Source organism: Pongo abelii, chromosome 12, assembly GCF_028885655.2.
Source record: "Pongo abelii isolate AG06213 chromosome 12, NHGRI_mPonAbe1-v2.0_pri, whole genome shotgun sequence".
NCBI classification, from domain to species: Eukaryota; Metazoa; Chordata; class Mammalia; order Primates; family Hominidae; genus Pongo; species Pongo abelii.
Genome location: NC_071997.2, coordinates 36,769,971 through 36,794,329, shown reverse-complemented (window position 1 = coordinate 36,794,329; position 24,359 = coordinate 36,769,971). Strand labels below are relative to the sequence as shown.

The window sequence follows — 24,359 nt, the reverse complement described above, 5'->3', positions numbered from 1 at the left end:
GGAAACTTCAGTCTTTGTTCTTAATGCATTCACCTGGCTTGAGGAAGTGCACCTGCGTTTTGAGAGTCGTCTGCTTTTCTCAAAGTCTAGTAATTTAACTGTTAATCACATCTTAAAAACACCTTCCAAGCAACATCTAGACTAGTGTTTGACCAACCAGCTGGGCACTGTGGCCTAGCCAAGATGGCACACAACATTAGCCATCACTATTTCTTCCTAGTTTTCAAGTAAAATACCAGTTCTAATCTTTTTTGATTGATGGGGGCATGGCAGGGTTCAAATACATTTTCCTCCTGCAAAGTGGTGTAGGTTCTGCACCAGATGGGCCTGCACTGGCTCTCCTCAGAATTCCCCTTCTTCACTGGATCACATTCATTTCCCCACCTGCCCCAGACTCTCACCCTGTCTTGCCAGAGATACCCAGGCTCTTGTGTTGCCGTAGCTGGGCTCTCCCTCAGCAGTTTCAGATCCCTTTGCTCCCAAAACTCCCCCCATTCCCAGGCTAATTCCATTGCTACACCAGTCAGCAAGCAGCTTGGCCCTTTAGGCTCATTCATTTGACAAATATGTGTTTAGCCCCTAATATGTGCTTGATTCTGTACTAGGAGCAGTAAAACAAATGTGAATCAAATACAGCATCAGCCTCAAGTCCAGATATAAAACATTCATGTCCTGTACACTCTCACAGTAGGCGGTGTTAGGGCATAACTGGTCTGGAAGTGACATTCAGGGAGTGTTGCTCCCTCTTTGCAAATAAGTAATCTTTGTTGTCTTCATTTTAAGCGGATCCATTAGTTGTTCTGTGTCCTTGAATAGTGGCCCATGTTCCAGAGTTCTCTTGGAATAGGGTGAAGCCACACTGTAGGCAGGCTCAGAAGCCCAGACCTCAGCTCAGCAGAAGTCCTTGGGCATGAGGCTGAATGAGAAATATTTTTAAAGTTAAAAAAGAAAACAAGATAGTGAGTCTGGAATCAAGGTCTGGGGTCCCTGTGTCCCTGTGCTGACATTACAGCAGGCTCATAATAACACAGTCCATGTGTCACATAAGCTTGTAGCCAAAGCCAGAGCAGAGCAGCCTGCAATTTATTAAGAAGAAGCAGTGGTTTAGAGGTCCCCGGGGTGAAATAACACCACAGTTCTTTCTCATTTCTGAGAGCCAATATTAATAATGTGGAGAAGGAATTTAAGTATTATGCTTGAAGCAGGCAGTAACTTGCTTCCGGTTTGGTTTTGTTTTAAACACCTCTGCATCAGAGGTGAAGATCTGGATTGCTCTTGCATGTCAGTGAGCAATCCCTTGTTCTTTATTTCTGCGTAAATATCCCTGACCAGAATCTTGTAAACTCTGTTGAGAATTTGGAAGAGAGCGTGAAAGACTCTGAGAAGTCCATGTTTCTGGGAAACTTGAAATGCCGGTTATATCTTTGTTAATTTCTAGTATCCAAATCTAATTTATTTGGCATGCGCTTGTGTAAGTCTTTATGATTAGAACTGTAGAATCACAACTGAAGAACATGCCTGGAAATTTCTTTAAAATTCTCTTTATTGTTTTGTCTAGGGTCCTTTGGATCAGATTGTGTATCTACTATTTTAAGAACATGTAACCATAGCATGGCTCAATTTGTATAAACAAAAAGTTTCATTTGTATAAGTTGGTATCTCAGCATCAGCAGTGTACATGCCAGGTGCCAACCTCGCTCCTTCCTGTTCACCTGAATATATGCAAGCAAACCCACGTAGTTATGAATGGCTTGCAGAATACAAACTCTGGCAGCAAATTCCTTCAGGCAGCTTAGAATATTGGGGGCATGCTGTAGCTACATTCATGTTGGCCCCTAAGTATCTACTTGTGAATTGGCTAAATGAAGATCAAAAGACTTACCAAAGATCACGATCTTATGAAAAATTGAAGGCAGAGCTAGAAAGTATCTCAGATGATCAGTGCTTATCAGCCCTACCTACGCTCTGCCAGGAGGACCCCTCTCCACGCTGATGTCAAAGGGAGACCCAGTCAGTCTCAGGTTTGCTTACTGGCTGCCCTTTCGCTCCCCCTGGTGTTTGCTCCACTGGCAGTGTAGCCCCCATCCCCCTACCCTTCTGTTGGAATTGAGTCACACAATGGAATTGGTTTTGGTTAGAAAAGTAGAGCAGTTGTAAACACTTCCACTATGAATATGTTATTGAAAAACAAACTAATTGTTTTGGAAACCTGGATCATTCTTTCCTAGAGCCATAAGATGATCTGTTCTCACCCATGCATATAAGCAATAATAATTTGCTTCTATGCAGTGCCACTAGCATTCATGTGCAAACATGTTACAGAGGAGAAAGGTCTGCTCTGAACCACCAGTAATAGGCTTCATGTGGGAAACCAAGATCTGTGTACTTGAAACTCGAATTCTGGCAAGTGCATGGGAAATGGGACATGGAGGGAGAGACTGGGGGTGGGATGCATAGAGTGGTGGAGAGGGCTTGAGATTTGACATGTCCTGTTACCTTTTAAAAAAGCAAGAAAGAAGAAAGTAGTCCATATACCCATCCAATTAGCATTATTTATTGATCACCAACTCTCCACCAGATCCTGTGCTAGACAAAAAATGAATAGGTCACAGGCTCAACTATCCATACCGGCACACTTCAGTGGTAAACAGACAATTCCAGTGTTGTGGGTTGGAGAAGGACAGAGAGATATGTAGGCTGACAAGGCAGAAATGACAATGGATTCCTAACTCCCCTGAGGGCTGGTAGAGAGAAGAGATTTGTAAATCTCTTCTCCAGGCAGAAGAGACCAAGCTGAAGGCCCAGCATCATATGGAAGTGAGAAACAGCATGTTGTGCAGGTGGTGAGAGCTACAGGGAGTACCTGGGCTCGTAGGGACAGAAGAGAGAAGCAGGCTTGGAAGGCAGATCATCTTCCTGGATGCCCTTGCAAGCCACTCTATGAAAATTAGACTTCACTTCATTGAAATCATAGGTACCATTTATAGTACAGAGAAGGCCCTGTTCAAAATGCTCTTGTTTTTTTTTTGTTTGTTTTTTAGTTTTTTTGATATGGAGTCTCCCGCTGTTGCCCAGGCTGGAGTGTAGTGGCACAATCTTGGCTCACTGCAACCTCCACTTCCCAGGCTCAAGAGATTCTCCTGTGTCAGCCTCCCGAGTAGCTGGGATTACAGGCACACGCCACCATACCCAGCTAATTTTTGTGTTTTTAGTAGAGATGGGGTTTCACCATGTTGGCCAGGCTGGTATTGAACTTGTGACCTCAAGTGATCTGCTCACCTCGGCCTCCCAAAGTGCTGGAATTACGGGTGTGAGCCACCGTGCCCAACCCAAAATGCTTTTTATATGCTAACTGTTGTAAACCTTACAACCCTAAGTGATAGATAACTTTGTTCCCATTTTACAGATAAGGAAATGAAGGTACCTCCAGTCACATGTGCAGAGTCTGGATTCAAACCCCAGTCTGGGTCTCCAGAAACACTAGCTCTCACCCCTGTGCCCATGATGTGCAGCCATTGCAGATAGTCACTGTAGAGAGATCACTCCAGAGCCTGGACTTGAGGGTGCGAGGGAAGTACGTCAAGAGGTGAGGGTTACAGGTCCTGGGGAGAAACAGGGCTCCCAGGGTGATGGAGCTCCCAAAGCAATGCTTTGTCCAATCCTAGGCAGGCCATTCTCTAGTGACTGGAGGCTTGCTCTCCTGCTGTTTGAATTTTCTCATCAGCGTAGGAGAGGGGGGTGATGTGGTGAATGGGGCCTGGGGCAGGGCAGTGACCGGGTGCTGGCCCAGCAGCTCCTTGAAGGGCTTTAATTTTCCTTCCATGGATGCACTTGTCTGGCTCCATTCTCAAGGTCAACACAGCATGGTTCTGGCCTGGAAATGCCTTCTCCAGAAATGAAACTTGACTTTCTTCCCCTTGTATTTGCTGTCTGACCTATTCCTTTTTTTCTAAATATGAATGGACAGCTTCTATCCTCACAGTGCATTATCAAGGAATGCACACCCAGGTGTATGTTTACAAAACATGTCTGTGTGACAGACAGTCTCAGCTCACCCTCCCCTTCATCCCAACCCCACGCTGCTCATAGAGGCTGTTCATAGAGGGCTTGCACTGGGCCTAGCCACAAGCCTACATGACCCTGCCTCCTTGCCCTCTCCACGGAGGTGGCCTTTTAACTCTGCAGACTAATACCACCTCCAAAGGAATTACACTGCATTATCTTTCTGTGCCCTGTGCCTCGTGAAGTCCTTGGATGGTTTAGAGCACAGCTCCACAATAGGACAATGGGCATGTAAATGCTGGGATGTTTTCAAGGGTGATGCAATTAATTCAGATTTATTAGTCAAATAATAGAAATGCACCCACCGCTTGAGGCCCTTGGGTAGGCTGTGTCTGAGGGGTGGGCAGCGTGGTTTGGACAGAACTGAGATTGAGTATTGCTGGCATCACACTTCCTCTCTGGCTTAGGGCCGATTCCCTCCCAGCACCTGCAGTCACCTCGCTGGTGGAGTCTCCTCTCACTGTCTGCAACCACAGGGTCCCCCTAGCTTAGCAGTGGGAACAGTGAGATCTAAGCTTACCCTTAGCCTTTGCAAGGCCCTTTCGAGGGTCCATGAGAAAAAACTATTGTGGTAAGTATACTCAGAGTTCTTTTCCTTTCAGTTGTTGACATTTGCAGTGGTGGTACAAACACAATGAATGATGCATGAGACTGGGGCTTCTTAGCACAAGTCAGGGCAGCAGAACCCAAAGCTCAACTTTTGAATACACGTGTTTTTCAGATTCAGTGGGGCACATGGGGAAACAGGAGAAAAGCACTTATGTGTGCCAGTTCACAAAGGAAAAGCCCTTGGGTAATTGTACTGTGAGCCGAACTAGCCACTTTTTTCATGAAATACAATTTTAACTTGAAAAAAAAGTTTATTCAGACTTGGATATTTGGCAGATATATTCTCAAAAAGGAATCAAGTGAACCTGTCACTTTTAGGAAAATAACTAATAGTATTTGTTGCTGATGATAAAATTCAAGCTTTGAACCATGAACTTGGAAGTTTTCCAGACTTTAAAAACTGGTGAACTCCATGGTGATACTAATCAATGTGGTGTTTCAATTCTTTTTTTTTTTTTTTTTTTTTTGAGATGGAGTTGTGCTCCTGTTGCTCAGGTTGTAGTGCAATGGTGCAATCTTGGCTCACTGCAACCTCTGCCCCCTGGGTTCAAGCAATTCTACTACCTCAGCCTCCTGAGTAGCTGGGATTACAGGCATGCACCACCACGCCTGGCTAATTTTTTTTTTTTTTTTGTAGTTTTAGTGGAGACGGGGTTTCTCCATAGTGGTCAGGCTGGTCTCGAACTCCCAACCTCAGATGATCCGCCCACCTGTGCCTCTCAAAGTGTTGGGATTACAGGCATGAGCCACCATGCCCAGCCAGTGTTTCAACTCTTTATAACAAAATGCATCACTAGTTGGAAGATCTGACGAACATACATATATATATATATATATATATATAAGACTTATATATAACTATGCCTAGCTGATAGTTTCCAGCTGATCATTGTACAATATTATACAATTATGCATGAGTGAAAGATCCATTTTAAGAGAAAAATAGACCACAAGTTTTAATGTAACAGAGCACAAAAAGTTCATCGATAGGTTTCAGATTCCAAATTATAACCAACCCTAAGAAACTAGCCCTCGTATCAAAGAAGAATATTCACAGTTCTTTGGAAGGATTCTTTAAATAGCTCTCTCAATTCAACAATGTGTCTGAGCCTTCATATACTTCAAATAAAACAACATATTACAACAAGTTGAATTCAAAAGCAGATATGAGAAAACAACTTTCTAAAAAACCAGACCTTAAAGAGACTTGAAAACATTTAAAACGGTGGCAGTCTTCTCAGTATTCTTTTGGTTTTTGAAAATATAGGGGTTTTTTAAATTGAAAAAAAGCTATTTTAAAATAAATTAATAAACATTTTTAAATTCCCTATTTTACTTTTTAGTATGGCAAATATCAGTAGATATATTCCATATGCCTAAAAAGTGTTTGGATTATCAATAAATTTCAAGAGTCTACTGTTTTGGGTAATCTGGTTTTTCTACCTCAAATATTATTTGAATTTTTTGACAAAACATTATTCAATAAAAATAAATAAGAAATCCATTACCTCAATAAAGTATGAACAAATCCTTAAATTGTGAAGTAAAGAACTGGTTTTAATTTGGAGGCATTCATGTATTTTGGCATCATTTACACAAAGAATAGATCCCCTTGAATCTAGAGATTGGCAGACTTTTTTACAGAGCCTGATAGTAAATATTTTTTGATTTGTGAACTGCATCTCTGTCTCTGTCTCAACAACTCAACTTTGCAGTTATAGACAGCGTGTACAATGAGTGTGTCTATGTTATGGTGGAACTTGATTTACTAAAACAAGTGGCAGGCCAGATTTGGCCAGAAGGTCATAGTTTGCCAACTCCTGCAAAATTTCCCCTAAAAGAACATTGCGGGGTTTTGATGACATAGCCACCTACACTTTACGCATTCACGTGTTCCAAAAGTGAATTAATTTTGGTGCTGAAGCTGGAATTTGAATTTTTTTAAGTTTAGGGTTTGTCAGTGAAGGCAACTTTTTAAACATTGTTTTAGTGGGGGCATGCATGGTGAGTTTCTGCTATTTGGGGAGCAAGAAGACAACTCCAAAGGAGCAGATAGCAGGGACTCAGGGAAGAAGGCGGCTGCCTTAGGCACTTGTGCGGGCTCGGGGACTATAAATGCAGCTCCCCTTGGGCATGACAGAAATACCTCTTTTCACCTCTCCCTCACAGACAGGCACTGTCCTTGCTCCAGGCCGAGCTTGGAATCTGCATGAGATATTTAAAGCTAAAGATGGCCCTTAGAAAATTGCTTTCTTGCTCATTGACTCTGGCTTCAGGCTGGTTTCTAGGAATTTCAAGAAGCATGTATGTTTATAGGCTGCCTTCTGTAAAGGGAACATATCCCCTAGTCCCAATGCTAAATCAGGTGAACCCACTTTCCTGTACCTCCCACTGTTCACCTCCTTGTCAGCCTCCAGGATAGGGGTACCTTGTTTTCATCCAGGACCTCCCAGCCCAGCATTCAGAGAACTTGGGCAAGTTGGGCGGTCAAGTTGAATGAAGTGAGATGTAAATTTATGTTGCATTCATAGTTCAAGTTTGGTGAAGCACGGTGTGTGGTTATAGAACATAAGAGCCCTGGCAGCTGGTGGCATTGGTGGTCTCTCCATCTCATCTATCCTCGGGGCTACGGTGGTCTGGCAGGCTATTGCTGCTAACGCAGAATGCTCTTAAGGTTGCTCTCACACAGGTCTTCTTGCCATCGGCAGCAGTACGTAAGGCTGCGTCGAAGTCAGCGCTGACTTTCTTTCTTTCTTCAACATTACATGCAGAATCTCTGCTTAAGGGCTGGCTTTCTTTTTAAGCATACACCAGCACCAAAAAGCAGCCCTTGCCTTCTAGTGTCTTTATCTGCTCCAGTACAGTCTCCCTCAAGATGTATTGGAAGCTGTGGGAGAATGGCTGCATCAAGCGTGTCACTTGTAAAGAATGTTGAAAAGGTAGCAAGTATCTAAATATCACTTAGATAATACAATGTCGCCCATAATTGAACAGATTTTATATATATATATATATATATATCCATATTGATGTTTCCTGTAGCCAAGATCTCATTCTCAGTGAAGAGTAAATTCTCTGAAAATCATGTGGAGATATCTTAACTTTGTTGATGGTGTATAATTAGCTTCAGGTATTGAAAGATTTGCTTTAACATTTTTTCCTAGATTATGTGATTCTACAGAGAACAAAAGTAAGCTTGTCACTTATGTGCCCTTAGATTCTCATGATGCAGTTTTGAGATTTAACTCTGCTCCTACACGTGGTTATGAGAAAGATGTTGGGAATAAAACCACTGTACGCATCATTAATTCGCAGGTAAGACAGATTGAGTGTTTTCATGGATGTATGTTTCTTAGGTTTAACTGGATGAGTGAAGAGAAATGAGTTTAACTGGATGAGTGAAGAGAAGTTACCTGGTGAATTATGACCGTGGAACTTGTTTATTTGTATCATTCTTATAATTAATAGAAATTAATGAAGAAAACTGCAGAGAAATGGGAATTTAGACATGACATGAATAGGAGGAAATGAATAAGATTAAAAGGAAAAATCAGTAGAAATAGAAATATATGTATATTTATAATCATAGACTTAGCATGTTGCATTTTGTGAGCTGACAAAAGTTAAACTTAGAAGAAATGGCAATAAAGCAAGCAGAGGATAAAGGGGAGAAAAGCAAAGTATAAAATCTGAGAGTTCATAGGAGATCTTTGCAACTTTAGTCTGCCATTTGGAAATTTTAAAAAATGAAAAGGAATTGTTTAATTGGAAATGAAAATACCTCATTTCTTCACGTTCTTAATAAGAATGCCTTGCAAATTTATAGCAAAATTATCCTCAGAACAAACCACAACAATTTCTGGAGTTTCAAAATATGTAGAAAAAAGTGAGGTGATGAGTGATTTATGGTGAGTTGCTTACAGAACAAAAGATTAGCTTTCTGCACAGTTCACTGCACCAGGCAGCCTGCCGCAAGGTAAGAAACAATTACCATATTTCCTTAATTCAGAGATGTCATTTGACTGTAAAATCTGCCATTCATTTAATAACAACTTTTTACAAAGGAGGAGGTAAATGCCACCAAATTAGAATACATATCATCTGTAACATACATTCTAAGAAACTTTAACATGTAAAGGAAAAAAGTACATCGTAATAATGGTTAAAAAAAAAAAGGATCTTAAAACTGAGGGAAAATAATACGTTGTTTTTTCCTGAAATAATAATTTTAAAAAGATGATTGGCAGCTGAGATTGAAGAACTCATTTAGAACTAGGTAGGGCCACAGAGGGAAGGATGCGGTTGGCACCCTGGAGGCTCCTTCTGAACTCACTTCATCCACAACTGCAAGTCTGTCTCCAAATTATATGTGAAGGCAATTGTAGAGGAGGTTGTGAGGCTTGAATTAGCTAGGGAGTTGCATCCTTCAGGATCTGGATTCAATACCACTAGACATGAGTACATTGCTGGTGAAAATGTCAGAACTTGTGTTTTTTTATTAAAAAAGTAATTTCCTCAAACATTCTTTAAGTGCTTCTGCATGCAATGCCTGTCTCTCTCCCTCCCCCAGAAGAAAATACAATGTCTGAGCCACCTTTTTCTTGCCTTAGTTCTTTTTAGTTTTCACCTCTTTTTAAAATGCAATTTTTAAAAACCAAACCCTGGCTTTGAAATGGTTTTTCTGTGTGTTTGCAGATTCTGACCAACCCCAGCCATCACTTCATTGACAGTTCCCTGTATAAAGACGTCATTTTGGTGGCCTGGGACCCTGCCCCATATTCCGCAAATCTTAACCTGGTAAGTGTTTCCCTGGATTCGCCCACCCCAACGGTCAGACAATGGCTTTGACTAATTAATCCTAAGAGCAAGGCAAGGATTAATTAAGCTTTGACAGACAATGAAAGTACCCATCAATATCAATTTAATGCATGTTTGTGAACACCACGTTGATACCCAGTTACAGCAGCAGTAGTCATCTAATGCCAAAGTGCTTTTGTGCAGAATTGGTGGGCAGGGCAGCCGGGTGGGGGAAATGTAGAATATCTAAATATTCAGAAATTTCTAGTTACACTAAAGGGTTGACTGATTAAACTCAGAATTGTTTCATTGTGATAGGGCTACATTACCTTTCAAGTAGTTGGAAGACCTTTTGAAATAAATTGAAAGTGATGGCATGAAAATCTCAACTTTGTGAATCCACAGCTCATTTTTATTTAAATGGGGCCTGTTCCAGGCTCTTCTTGAGTGTGTTCCTCTTTGGCCTCTGCTTCTGAATCTGTTTAATTTTATGCAATGGGGCTGAAACAAGTTTATTACTAGCCATAAAAACACAAACAGGTTATATTTGGGAAATTCTGGTAAATCATTACCTGTCTAAACAAGCAGCCAGCTACTTTTGGTGAAACCTTTCATGAAAAGCCAGCATGCTTGTTTTTCAATGAGGACTGGAAAAGGTGGATAGTATTTAGCCTAGTAAGAGATGCTGTCAGTTCTGTAAATGAGTGCCTTTGACTTGTTTAGTCAAGACCAGAGAGGATGCAACCTTCTTAAGATCAGTGTCAGGGAAAGATCTTTGCTTCTCCGAGAGGTAACCTCCCAAGATAGAAGCGGCTCCTGGAGAAGGAGCATTTTGGTCACTGTTGACCTTGAGACAAAGGCTGGACGTTTACCTCGTATGATTACTTACAATTCTTGACCAGGCCGGCAAGTCAAAATCACCTGGAGAGTATTTTTCAAAATCTGTCAGAGCCCCATCTCCAGAAATGTACGATATATATAGCCTCAATGTATATTTTTTGGGAGGGCTCTTTGATTCTCATATGTACCGTCCACTGAGAATCAAGCATCAGATGGGTGTTTGAACTTTTCAACTTCCTTTCCAGCCTGAGGTTCCCTGGTTTGAAGCTCTCACAGCTCTCTTGCTATTTGTGAACAGACTTGAGAGTTTCTAGCTATTGGACCTTATTTCTTCCTCTGTTGAAAGCAGCCCAGCCCAGGGCACAGAGCTGGCCACCCAGCAGTGCTAAAATCCCAGTGACAAGGCCACTTTCTGTAAGGCCTTTGCTGCCATGTGAGGCCCCAAGAGGAGGGAGGGTAAAGGAGCGACTCTCCCTCTGGCCCCACATTCCTCTTTCTCCCTTGCCAGTGCCACATGGCTTAGGGCTTCATTTATGAAAGATACTCTGGTCCAGTCATTCTCAAAGCTTTTAAAGTGACAGTGCCGTTTCATTAGTGGAATATTTCCTGTGATCTTAATATATACCCATTATATATCCCCGATGTCTGTTTAAAGGGAGTTCAATGAGCTAACCTTCTCCCTACCCTCTCCAAATCCATGTCATGGTTACAGCTGAGATGCTTCTGAAAACTTCCTTTTTAAGAAGCATCCTTATTGATTTTTCATACAATAACATACATTGTGTAAACAAATATAAGTGTACATTTTGATGAATGATAAATTTATACACTCATATATCTGCCATCACAATGAAAAACTGGAATATTTCCATCACCCTAGAAAGTTCCTTTGTTAATCAATCCTAGTCAATCTTCCCAGCCCCAACTCTGGCCCAGGCAGCAACGATACAATTTCTGTCACTATAGATGAAATTTGGAAAACTTATATTTGAAATACAGTGATCCAGTCCCCAGGGGTCAACAATCTACACCCATGGGCCAAATCTAGCCACCACCTGTTTTCATAAATAGTGTTTTATTAGAACACAGCACGCCCATTCAGTATTTATTGTCCATGACTGCTTCCATGCTACAATGGTACCATTGAGTAGAGACGGCCGACTCTATGGCCTGCAAAACCCAAGGTGTTGATTATCTGGCCCTTTGTAGAAGAAGTATGCTGATCGATGATCTAGTCCATTTTCCTTATTTTACTAAAGCACAAAGCATTATCTCTGCTAGGGCTAGCGCCCTGGTCTCTCTTTCTTCTTGTCGCCTCATCCCAATGAGGAAGTGTCTGTAGAGGTCATGAGTCATGATCTTTCCCCATCCTCTAGCCCCGGCCTGGCCCCTCTGCCTCGAATCAACCAGCCATGCCCTGTCTCCTTTCACAGTTTAGTTCTTTCTACTTGACTGCATTGATTTTTTTTTCCTTAGTGGTACAAAAAGCCGGATTACAACCTGTTCACTCCATATATTCAGCATCGTCAGAGAAACCCAAATCAGCCATTTTACATTCTTCATCCTAAATTTATATGGCAGCTGTGGGATATTATCCAGGAGAACACTAAAGAGAAGATTCAACCAAACCCACCATCTTCTGGTTTCATTGGTAGGTGTTATGTTAAAAATTGGAATGATTGGGGGGCAGACAGGATGAGATCTAATATTTAACAAATATACAGTCGTGTTATACAGGTTGAGAATACCTTATCTGAAATGCCTGGAACCAGAAGTGTTTCTAATTTTGGATTTTTTTTTTCCGGATTTCAGAATATTTGCAGATATTTAACCGGTTGAGCATCTCTAATCCAAAAATCCAAAATGCTTCAATGAGCCTTTGCTTTGAGTGCCATGTAGGCACACAAAAAAGTTTTGGATTTTGGAGCACTGGAACTTTTGGTTATTCAGATTAGGCATGTTCCACCTGTATAGTAAGAGCCATTAACAGGTGTTTTGGAGGGAGGGTAGGTTAACTAAGGAAAAAAGAAACACTCGTGTAACAGACTACTCTGAAATTCCAAGGTGTAAAAGCAAGAACTGTTTTATTTTTCTCATGGTTTTATGGGTCAGGACGGGCCTGTCTGGGCAGTTCTTTCTGTTCCATATGGCATCCCTGGGGGTTATCTGGTGTATTCAGCTGCTTTGTAGGATGACTTCACTCCCACATCCATCCAGTCCCTTCGCAGGGATGGCTAAAGGCCCAACTCAGCTGGGACAGTTGACCATGGGCCTGCACATGGTCTCTGTTGCATGGTGGTCTCAAAGTAATTAGACTTCTTAAATGGCAGCTTATGGATCTTAGGGAGAATGTTTGAAAACACAGAAAATCAAGAATTTGAATTTCAAGAATTTGAATTCTCTGCCACTGCCAGTTTCTTAAGGCCAACACCTAGGGACTGGTACGGCATCACGTGTGCAATTCTATTGGCCAGAGTCACTGCAGGGCTCACTTGATTCCAGGGGACAGAACATAGACCACCGCCTCTTGAGGGAAGTGAAGGAAGCATGTCCAGGAATGTGCGGCATTGTGAATCCACCATCCATGCCTGTTCACATAGCTTATGCCATACTTGGTTGTGGAGCTGAATCTGTGACAACAGGATAGTGTGTTGTGTTTCAAGATTATGAGTAGGTACGGGCTTTGATGAGACTAGTTCCAGTACCTCATTTAGCTCTCTTAACTGAAGAGTACACCATCTTTCATCTACAGATGGTTTTATATAACAAGAGCATCACACTGGGCCTACGTTGTTTTCCAGTCTAGCTTTGATCCTCAGAGTTTTTGGGTTTTACCCCATTTCTTTATCTGTGTTTTAGCTTATCACCCCATTGTCTCTTTGATATTACCTGAGTAGGGTAATATTAAGGAATATCCTAGACCCTTTTGGCAAAATTAAAACCTATACAAGAACCAAAGGGTATTGGTTTTGTCTTTAAAGAACTGTAATGTTCTCTTCCCCAATTTCAATGAATTTATACCTCTTTTCCTTTCTTGGGCTGCACAGTGGTTCCCCATGAATAAAGGAAAGATTTGTGGATATAACACTGGTTTGGTTATGAATTCGGAACACACAGGTATCCTGAATTGAAGCTTGCAGATTTTAGAGTGGGTTTTGGTATCTTAATAATGTGAAATATTTTACTTATAATTTAAGAACAAAATTTACAATATGACTGCATATTATTTTCCTTAAGCTCAGCTTTTTTTCTGCTTTTTAAACTCGTGCCTTTGACACTCTTTGTTTCCAAATCACTCTTTTGAAATCCTAAGTTCTTTATCTTTTGTGTGGTTTCATAGGATCTTGTTGATTTAGGAAAGAAAGTATAATCTAGTTTGTCAGCAAAGGATAAACAGGATAGAATAATGCCTAGACAGCAAAATAGGATGTGACAGAAGTTTAATAAAGTCTTTTTCATATCATCACCCTCTCATGAATTCATGTGGCTAATATTTGATTAGAGCAAAAGTTTTAAAGCACAGTTAGAGGGGCCTGTCAGATACACTTATTATCAACATGGGGTTTAAAAAATTCAAGTTAGATAGTCATAACTGAAAAAAAGTACTTTCCTATGTTGTTTTTGTTAAAAGAAATCATGCCATATATAGCCAGCTTCCTTTTAAAGCTATTTACTGAGAATTTAAAGTTTCAGAAGCTGAAGATTATCTTTAAGGCTTCTTTGACATGAGGAAGTGGCTGCAGTTTCATGCAAGAAGTTGAGGTTGTGCAGGGTGGGTTGAGTTTGAATTCCCCTCTGCTGCTTCCTAGCTTTCTGACCTTGGGCAAGTTACTTAATCCTCTGACCCTGAATATTCACAGATGAGAAATGGAAATACTAATAATCATTATTATTTTCTAAGACTGTACTGAGCAATATGGCTACTTACGTTTCAATTACTTCAAACTAAATAAGAGGAAACCTTTTGTTTCTCAATCTCACTAGCCCCATCTCAAATTCTGAGTCACCACATGCTCCTGATGGCTACCATATTGGACAGTGCAGAGAGAGAACAATTCCATTGTCCCAGAAAGTTATATAGGACAGCACTGTTATGTTTTGCTAGTCACAAAAGAATGAAAAACAGTAAGTTGATAAGAAATCCCTCAGTTCCCACTGGGCAGGCTGTGCTCTGTGAGTAAGGGTTGGGGGTGGGCAAGGATAGAAGAGGCAACAGAAGATGTGGTCTGGCGTTGTTAAATTTATTTGTGGCCCTTGTGCCTTGTCATGGTGAAGCATGTGAGAACCCTCACCAAGGATGGGCAGTGGAGACAGCTTGGATGAGTTCTGCTCAGAAAAACTCCAGCACCTTCTGATGACCCACGAGACTGCAGTAGTCTCTGCCCCTCTTCTTTGATCTTGATCATAAATAGGCTGAGAGCCAGAATCTGTTTTATAATTTATCCAACATCCTTAAATAGCAGTAAAATGATGTCACCCACGTCTCAATCTGTCTGCTATAAGAATTTTAAAAATCAGTGACTGGTTTTTTTTTTGCTATCAAAAAGTGTTCTCCAAATGCCCCCTTCATGCTCTGAGGTCATGTTGAGAAGGTATTGACTTGTTGTCTCAGCACCTCATTGTTTCCAAGTGCTCTAACCTCTAACATCAGCTCCTGAACAAAAGAACTCATTGAAGAGCTGTTAGAAGGGATTAGAACATTTCAGTTTGCATAGTCCCATCTTCAGCCCTGGGTACACTGGTCAGCAGGACAGTCACCATCACAAGAGGTCACCCTGGCAGTGTCCCTGGCCTCCGGTTGTTCTGATCCACAAGGGGCTGCACTGGAGGTGAAACAGTGTGCCCCACTTCCTATACTGATGTGCTCATTAGATACATATATATACACATAGCTGTACCCATGGTTGGCTTCATAGTGCTTTTATTTTCCAATATTTTTGGCTGAAACCTTTACTGATATGTTCATCCTTATAGTCTCCCATGCAATTACTTATATTTCTAAACCCTCTGACATAGTTTGGATATTTTCCCCCACCTAGATCTCATGTTGAATTGTAATCCCCAATTCACCTGGGCCTGGTGGGAGGTGTTTGGATCATGGGGACAGATCCTTCATGGCTTGGTGCTGTCTTCATGATGGTGAGTTCTTGTGAGATTTGGTTGTTTTCTGATTTTTTTTTTGTTTTTGAGACAGAGTCTCGCTGTGTCACCCAGGCTGGAGTGCAGTGGCATGATCTCAGCTCACTGCAACCTCTGCCTCCCAGGTTCAAGCAATTCTCCTGCCTCATCCTCCCAAATAGCTGGGACTACAGATTTGGTTATTTGAGAGCAGGTGGCACCACCTCCCGCCCACTCTGTCTCTTGCCCCTGCTTTCAACATGTGAAGTGCCAACTCTGACTTTGCCTTCCACCAAGAGTAAAAGCTTCCTGAGGCCTCCTCAGAAGCAGATGCCAGCACTATGCTTCCTGTACAGCTTGCAGAACTATGAGCCAATTAAACCTCTTTTCTTTATAATTTACCCAGTCTCAGGTATTTTATTATAGCAGTGCAAGAACAGACTAACACATCCACTGCATACATTTTCTTTATACATGCTTAGGAATCTGCATGTTTGAAATAGAGAGACTCTAAAAGTTGACTATTTTGAACACAAAAGACATTTCTTTGTATGGAGATTATCCAGCGGCAGTTAGATTCCCAAGGAGATGTTACCAGCCCCTTAAATGTAGTGCTATTAGTGCTATTCAAGTCCTTGTTACTGGGGCCTGAATCCTTCATATAGGCGAAAGGTGGTGAACAAGGAAGGTAAGGGTCACTGTCAAGTGGATATTAATTGCACACTTCCTGTGTGCCAGACACAGGACTGGGCCCCAGAAACCTGGTGGTGAAGAAACCAGACAAGGGTCCTGCCCACCCAAAACTTGCAGGACAGACATAAATAAAATTATTATAAAGTATGATAAGTCCAATGAAGGAAAAGAAAAGGATGCATCAAGGAATGGTCAGTGTCTGTTTTGCTCATCATTGTATTTCTGCTGTTAGCCTGGTACATAGTAGATACAAATAATAATTACTTTGTGAATGAATGCATGTTTTAGCTCAATGTTTTTCAAAATTTAGCATGTGTCAGAATCACACAAAAGGTTTGTATGCTAGTAAACCATTGCTGCAAAGCAAAAGTTAGATACTAAAAAGATTAATAAGCATTTATTCTCTCACACAATTTCCATGGGTCAGTAATCTGGGAGAAGATTGGTTGGATGATTCTGGCTCACAGTGTCTCATAAGGTTACAATGAAACTGTCTGGATTCAGGCTGGATAATGTGTTTCCAAGATGACTCACTTGCATAGCTGAGCACAGGAGGCCTCAGTTCCTTACCGCATGAACCTCTCTCCATAGCACTGCTTGGGCATCCTCACAACATGGCAGCTGGCTTCCAGAGAACAGGGGATCTGAGAAAGAGCAACGAGGAAGGCCCAATGTTTTTATGATGTCATAAGCTAACAAATCTGCTACATTATCTTTGTTATACACAAGTCAGCACCATTGTTATGGGAGGGAACTATACAAAGGCATGAATAGCAGGCATGAATCATTATGGAGTCAGTTTGGAGGGTGGCTGTCACAGTTTTGTAAACCAGATTACCGGGCCCACCACTAGTGTTTTTGAGTTGCCAGAGATTGTGAGAATTTGCATTTGGAACAAGTTCTCAAGTGATAGTGACACTGTTGGTCCTGGGGCCACGCTTTGAGAACCATTCTTTTAGCTTTTTGGAATCTTAAGTACTTTAGAAGTCTAGTCCACAGGCTCTGTACTGATGGAGGTACCAGCAAGGTGATATGCATGTGGCTCAGTAGGAGGACACAGGAATCTTGAATAACTACTAATCATGTACTTATTGCAATCTTTAATCCCAAGTGGGATAATTATTTTTATTTGTGTTTAGTTAAAACAATGTAATGTATTACTAAAAATATAACATTTTTATATATTTTCGTCTTTTGAAATTCCGTAACATTAAATCCTATATTCCAGCATTATTGGATGTTTCTGTTTGTTTGTTTGTTTGTTTTGAGACGGACTCTCGCTCTGTCATCCAGGCTGGAGTGCACTGGCGCCATCTCGGCTCACTGCAACCTCCACCTCCTGGGTTCAAGCAATTCTCCTCCCTCATTCCCCCGAGTAGCTGGGACTATAGGCGAATGCCACCGTGCCCAGCTAATTTTTTGTATTCTTAGAAGAGATGGGGTTTCACCATGTTAGCCAGGATGGTCTCGATCTCCTGACCTCGTGATCCGCCTACCTTGGCCTCCCAAAGTGCTGGGATTACAGGCGTGAGTCACCGTGCCTGGCCTATTCCAGCATTATTGGATGTTTTAACTACAAATACAATTATTCTTTTTGTCTCTTTGGAAGACATAACTATAAAATTTACTTGCTTTACTAATGAACTCAGTTTTGGTCCTTAAAACTTCTTATGAAATGACATACATTACAATGTGAACTGTAAATCCTTTTCTTAAAAGTGGATTTGTGTTTGTTCCTATCAAATGGGGACCCAGATTCTTGAATATGCTGATTAGTGGGGTATAAGTTTGTAAAAAGCAAGCAAAGTTCCAACTCTCATTGATTTCAGGAAGGCATTCTCTCACTAACATTTGGGCAGATGCATTTGGTGTGGTCGACTTGAATGTTTCTTCCTGTAAAATTTATATGTTGAAATTCTAACCCTCAAGGTGATGATATTAGGAGGTGGGACCATTGGGAGGTGATTAGGTCATGAAGGTGAAGCTGCCCTCATGGACAGGATTAGTGCCCTTGTAAAAGAGACCCCAGGCAGCTCATTTGCCTCTTCCACTGTGTGAAGACACAGCAGAAAGATGGCCATCAATGAACCAGTAAGTGGGCCCTCACGAGACATTGAATCTGCTGCATATTGTTCTCGGAATTTCAGGCCCCTAAAACTATGAGAAATAAATTCTTGTCATTTATAAACTGCCCAGTTTATTGCATTTTGGAACAGCAGCCCAAATGGAATAAGACATTCAGCCAACACCTTCCTCTCAAAAAGCATAACATACTTTTGGCACTTTCATTAGCAACCCCTAGCCCAGTACCTGTAGTCTTTTTGATGGCTCATACATCATGTGCTCTTGCCTTATTGGATTAGGAAATCTCTCTCTCTCTCTCTGTGTGTGTGTGTGTGTGTGTGTGTGTGTGTGTGTGTGTGTGCGCGCGTGTGTGTTTTCTGCTGGGAAAAGGAAAGCAATAAATATTAAAGGGAAAAGGAGTATAGAAACAACTTCTGTTCAGTGCACCAGTCTGAATGTTTCTTGGTTAGTAGGCCTGGAGATATTGTGACATCAGAATTGTCATTCATCTAGTACCCCATAGGCACGGCTGAGCTTCTTTGCTGCTGTAAGATCTGTGCATTATTTCCTATGGAGAAGAAAATCAGATTTCCTAGTGAAATCAGATTTGGACAGAAATACTTAGTTTGCAACCAAATAAATTCTTCCTGTTTTATCTGAAAATAACAGGGCTTCCTTTTCTGCTTCAAGAGAAAGAACAATAAGTTTCAAAATTTGAAGAACACATTGACCTAGCATTGAAGAAAGCAAACTCTAAGAACCTCTTCACCAAAAGTCATTTTATTGTTGGAAAAACACCTGATTTCAGAAGTTTGCAATTTACGTACATAGAAAATTTATCAAAGATAACAGTGATTCTGTTTTCCTTACAATAAATGAATTCTAAAACATGCGAACAATTATATTATTGACATAATATAAATACATTTTAATATGAAATTAAACTATGCTTTCATTACAAGCTTACTTCAATATTAATAAGATTCTTATTAATGGAGAAACTGCATGGCAAAAATGGCAAAAACCACAATTACTTTTGTACCAACCTAGTATAATTTGAAGTCAGGTCATGTGATTTCCCCAGTTTTGTTCTTTTCACTCAGGATAGTTTTGGCTACTCTGGGTCATTCTATTGAATGAGTCTTTTGTGATTACATATAAATTTTAAGATTTTTTTTCTGTTTTTGTGAAGAATGTCATTGGTATTTTGATAGGGATTGTATTTAATCTGTGGATTGCTTTGGGTAGTATGGACATTTGAACAGTATTGATTCTTCCAATCCATGAACATGGAATATATTTCCATATTTTTGTGGCCTCTTCAACTTCTTTCATGGATGTTTTATAATTTTCATTATAGAGATCTTTCACTTCTTTGGTTAATTCCCATGTATTTTATTTGTAGTTATTGTAAATGGGATTACCTTCTTGATTTCTTTTTCAGATTGTTCATTGTTGGCATATAGAAATGCTACTGATTTTTCTATGTTGATTTTGTATCCTGCAACTTTCCTGAATGTTTATCAGTTCTAATAGTTTTTTGGCAGAGTCTTTAGGTTTTTTCAAATATAAGATCATGTCATCTGCAAACAAGGATCATTTGACTGCTTCCATTCGAATTTGGATGCCCTTTACTTCTTCCTCTTGTCTGATTGCTCTAGCTAGGACTTTCAGTACTATGTTGAATAACAGTGATGAAAGTGGGCATCCTTGCCATATTCCAGATCTTAGAGGAAAATTTTCAATTTTTCTCCATTCAGTATGATACTAGCTATGGGTCTGTCATATATGGCTTTTATTGTGTTGAATTATGTTCCTTTTATTCCCACTATTTTGAAGGTTTTTATCATGAAACGATGTTGAATTTTATCAAATGCTTTATCAGCATTAGTTGAAATGATTATATGTTTTTTGTCCTTCATTTTGTTAATGTATCACATTGATTGATTTGCATATGTTGAACCATCGTTGCGTCCCAGGGATAAATCCCACTTGGTTGTGATGAATGGTTTTTTAATGTGTTGTTGAATTCAATTTACTAGTATTTTATTGAGGATTTTTTAAAGCAATATTCATCAAAGATATTGGCCCGTAGTTTTCTTTTTTGATGTGTCTTTGTCTGGTTTTGGTATCAGGATGGCTTGTAGAATGAGGTTGGAAGTATTCCCTCCTCCTTTATTTTTAAGAATGATTTGAGTAAGATTGGTATTAGTTCTTCTTTAAATGTTTGGTAAAATTCAGCAGTAAAGCCATTGAGTCCTGGACTTTCTTTGCTGGGAAACTTTATTACAGTTTTGATCTCATTAATTGTTACTGGTCTGTTCAGGTTTTGGATTTCTTTATAACTCAATCTTACTAGATTATATGTGTCTAGGAATGTATTCATTTTTTCTAGGTTTTCCAATTTATTATATACTATTAATATATATACAATTTCATATATACTATTATAGTTGCTCATAGTAGCCTCTAATGACCCTTTGGATTTTTGTGACATCAGTTGTATTATGTCTCCTTTTTCATCTCTAACTTTGTTTATCTGGGTCTTCTTTCTTTTTATCTTTATCTGGCTAAATATTTTTCAATTTTGTTTATCTTTTCAAAAAGCCAACTTTATGTTCCATTGACCTTTGTATCATTTTCTTCATTTCAATTTCATTTATTTTGCTTGATCTCTATTGTTTCTTCTACTAATTTTGGTTTTGGTTTGCTCTTGCTTTTCTGGTTTTTAGAGATACATCATTTGGTTGTTTACTTGAAGTTGTTCTACTTTTTTATGTAGATGCTTATAGCTATAAACTTTCCTCTTGGTACTACTTTTGCTTTATCTCATAGGTTTTGATATGTTGTGTTTTCATTATCGTTTGTTTCAAGGAACTTTTAAATTTTTTTTTCTAAATTTTTTCACTGGACCACTGGTCATTCAGGAACATACCATTTTATTTTCATGTGTTTATATAGTTTCCAAAATTCATCTTTTTAATTCCAAAATTCCTCTTGTTAATTCTAGTTTTATTCTATGGTGGTCAGAGAAGACACTTGATACAATTTCAGTTTTTTCAAATTTTTTAAGACTTGTTTTGTGACCTAACATATGGTCTACCCTTGAGAATGATCCAGGTGCTGAGGAAAAGAACGTGTATTCTGCAGCCATTGGATGAAATGTTTTGTAAATAATTATAGGTCCATTTGGTCTGTGATACAGATTAAGTCTAATGTTTCTTTGTTGATTTTCTGTCTGTATGACCTGTCCATTGCTGAAAGTGGGGTGTTAAAGTCTCCAGCCTTTATTGTTTTGGGGTCTATCTCTCTCTTTAGCTCTAGTAATATTTGCTTTATGGATCTGAGTGCTCCAGTGTTGGGTCCAAAATATATTTACAATTGCTATATCTTCTTACTGAATTGACCCCTTTATCATTATATAATGACCTACTTTGTCTTTTTTTTATAGGTTTTTGGCTGGAAATCTATTTTATCTGACAGAAGTGTAGCTACTCCTGCTTTTAGTTGGGAGGTGGGTTCCATTAGCATGGAATGTCTTTTTCTATCTCCTTATTTTCAGTCTATGTGTGTCTTTATTGGTGAAGTGTATTTCTTGTAGGCAATGGATCATTGGGTCTTGTTTTGTTATCCATTCAGCCACTCTGTGTCTTTTGACTGGAGAGTTTAGTCCATTTACATTCAGTGTTAATATTGATAAGTAAGGACTTACTCCTGCCATTTTGTTGTTTTCTGATTGTTTTGCCGTCTCCTCTTCCTTCTTTCCTTCCTTCTTGTCTTCCTTTTAGTGAAGGTGATTTTCTCTGGTGGTATTTTAATTTCTTGCTTTTTACTTTTTGTGTACCTGTTGTGTGTTTTTCAATTTGAGGTTACCGTGAGGTTGGCAAATAATATCTTCAATTCATTATTTTAAACTGATTGCATAAATAAAGAGAAAACCAATAAAAATTCTACACTTTAATGTCGTCCTCCCACTTTTTAAGTTTTTGTTGTTTCTCTTTATACCTTTTTTTAATGTCTGTCTTGAAAAGTTGTTATAGTTATTATTTTTGATCATTTTTCAGTCTTTCTACTCAATATATGAATAGTTTACAGGCTATAATTATTATAATATTCTATGTACTTACTATAGTGAGTACCTTTTGTACCTTCAGATTTCTTATTGCTCATTAACATTCTTTTCTTTCAAATTGAAGAATTCCCTTTATCATTTCTTGTTGGATATATCTAGTTTTGTTGAAATCCCTCAGTTTTTGGGTGTCTTGGAAAGTCTTTATTTCTCCTTTATGTTTGAAGGATATTTTTGCTGGATATACTATTCTAGGATAAAAGTGTATTTGTTTTTCCTTCTGCACTTTAAATATGTCATGCTGCTGTCTCCTGGCCTGTAAGGTTTCCACTAAGAAGTCTGCTACCAAACATATTGGAGCTCCATTATATGTTATTAATATTTGTTTTTTTTTCTCTTGCTGCTTTTAGGATCCTTTCTTTATCCTTGACCTTTGGTAGTTTGGTTATTAAATTTCTTGAGGTATTCTTTTTCAAGTTAAATCTGCTTGGTGTTCTATAATCTTGTACTTGAATATTGGTATATTTCTCTAGGTTTTGGAAGTTTTCTGTTATTATCCCTTTGAATAAACCTTCTACCCCTATATCTTGTTCTACCTCCTCTTTAAGACCAATAGCTCTTAGATTTGTCCTTTTGAGGGTATTTTCTAGATCCTGCAGGTGTACTTTATTCTTTCTTATTCTTTTTACTTTTGTCCCTTCTGACTATATATTTTCAAATAGCCTGTCTTCAAGCTCATGAATTCTTTCTTCTGCTTGAATAATTTTGCTATTAAGAGACCCTGATGCATTCCTCGGTATGTCAATTGCATTTTTCAACTCTGGAATTTCTGCCTGATTGTATTTAATTATTTCAATCTCTTTGTTAAATTTATCTGATAGGATTCTGAATTTCTTCTCTCTGTTATCTTGAATTTCACTGAGTTTCTTCAGAACAGCTGTTTTGAATTTTCTGTTCAAAGGTCACATATCTCTTTCTCTGTGGGACTGGTCACTGGTGCCCTATTTAATTTGTTTGATGAGGTCATTTTCCTGGATGGTTTTGAGGCTTGTGGATGTTTTCTGGTGTCTGGGCATTCAAGTGTTAGGTATTATTGTAGTCTTCACAGTCTGGGCTTGTTTGTATCCAGCCTTTTTGAGAAGGCTTTCTAGGTTTTTGAAAGGAGTTGGGTATGATATTATGATCTAAGTTTTTGGTCACTTCAGCTGTATCTGCATTAAGGGGCACCCCAATGCACTGTGACCCTTGCAGACTTGTAGAGGTACTGCCTTGGTGGTCTTGGATAAGATCCAGATGAATTCTCTGGATTGCCAGTCAGAGACTTGTTCTCTTCCCTCACTTTCTCTCAAACAAACAGAGTCTTTCCCTCTGTGCTGAGCTGCCTAGAGTGGAGAAGAGGGGACAAAAGCACCTCTGTGACCACCATCACTGGGACGGTACTGGATAAGATTTGAAGCCAGCATAGCACTGGGTCTCACCTAAGGACCATGGTAACCACTGCCTGGCTACTGCCTATGTTCACTCAATGTCCTAGGGCTCTACAATCAGCAAATGATGAAGCCAGTCAACTTGTGTCCTTCCCTTCAGGATAGTGAGTTCACCCTGGCCCCAGGTGGGTCTTGAGATGCCATGTGGAAGCCAGGGCCTAGAGTCAGAAACTTAGGATTCTACCTGGTATTGTATTTAGTGCAGCTGACCTGGCACCCAAAGCACAAGACAGAGTCCTCCCCACTGTTCTTTCCCCCTTTCACAAGCAGAGGGGTGTCTCCCATGGCCACTACCAGCCCAGCTCACAGTGAGTATTGCCTGGCTTCCACCAATGTACATTTAAGGCCCAAGGACTCTTCAGTCAGCTTATGGTAAATGCTACCAGACCTGGGATTCTCCTTTCAAGGCAGGGGGCTCCCCTCTGGCCCAGGGCAGGTGAAGAAGTGCTGGGTGAGAGCCAAGGCCTGGAATCTGGCACCCCAGGAGCCTGCTTGGTGCTCTAACCCACTTTGCCCAAGCTGGTACCTTTGCTGCAAGACAAAGTGCCCTTTACTCCTCCTTTTCCTTTTTTCAAGCGGGAGTCCCTCCCTGTAGCCACCACCACTGGGAAAATGCTGAG

General features: G+C 40.0%; 1 protein-coding gene across 6 annotated transcripts in view; it reads left to right on the top strand.

The window, feature by feature from the left end:
• ST6GAL2 (ST6 beta-galactoside alpha-2,6-sialyltransferase 2) overlaps window positions 1–24,359 on the top strand; it is an 84,474-nt gene that overhangs the window by 44,896 nt on the left and 15,219 nt on the right. For all 6 annotated transcript variants that reach the window (XM_054547852.2, XM_024242409.3, XM_054547851.2 and 3 more), the window contains exons 3-5: window positions 7,889–7,986; window positions 9,367–9,468; window positions 11,785–11,959. In XM_054547852.2, the coding sequence (XP_054403827.1) occupies window positions 7,889–7,986; window positions 9,367–9,468; window positions 11,785–11,959 (375 nt within the window). The remainder of the gene's footprint in view (window positions 1–7,888; window positions 7,987–9,366; window positions 9,469–11,784; window positions 11,960–24,359) is intronic.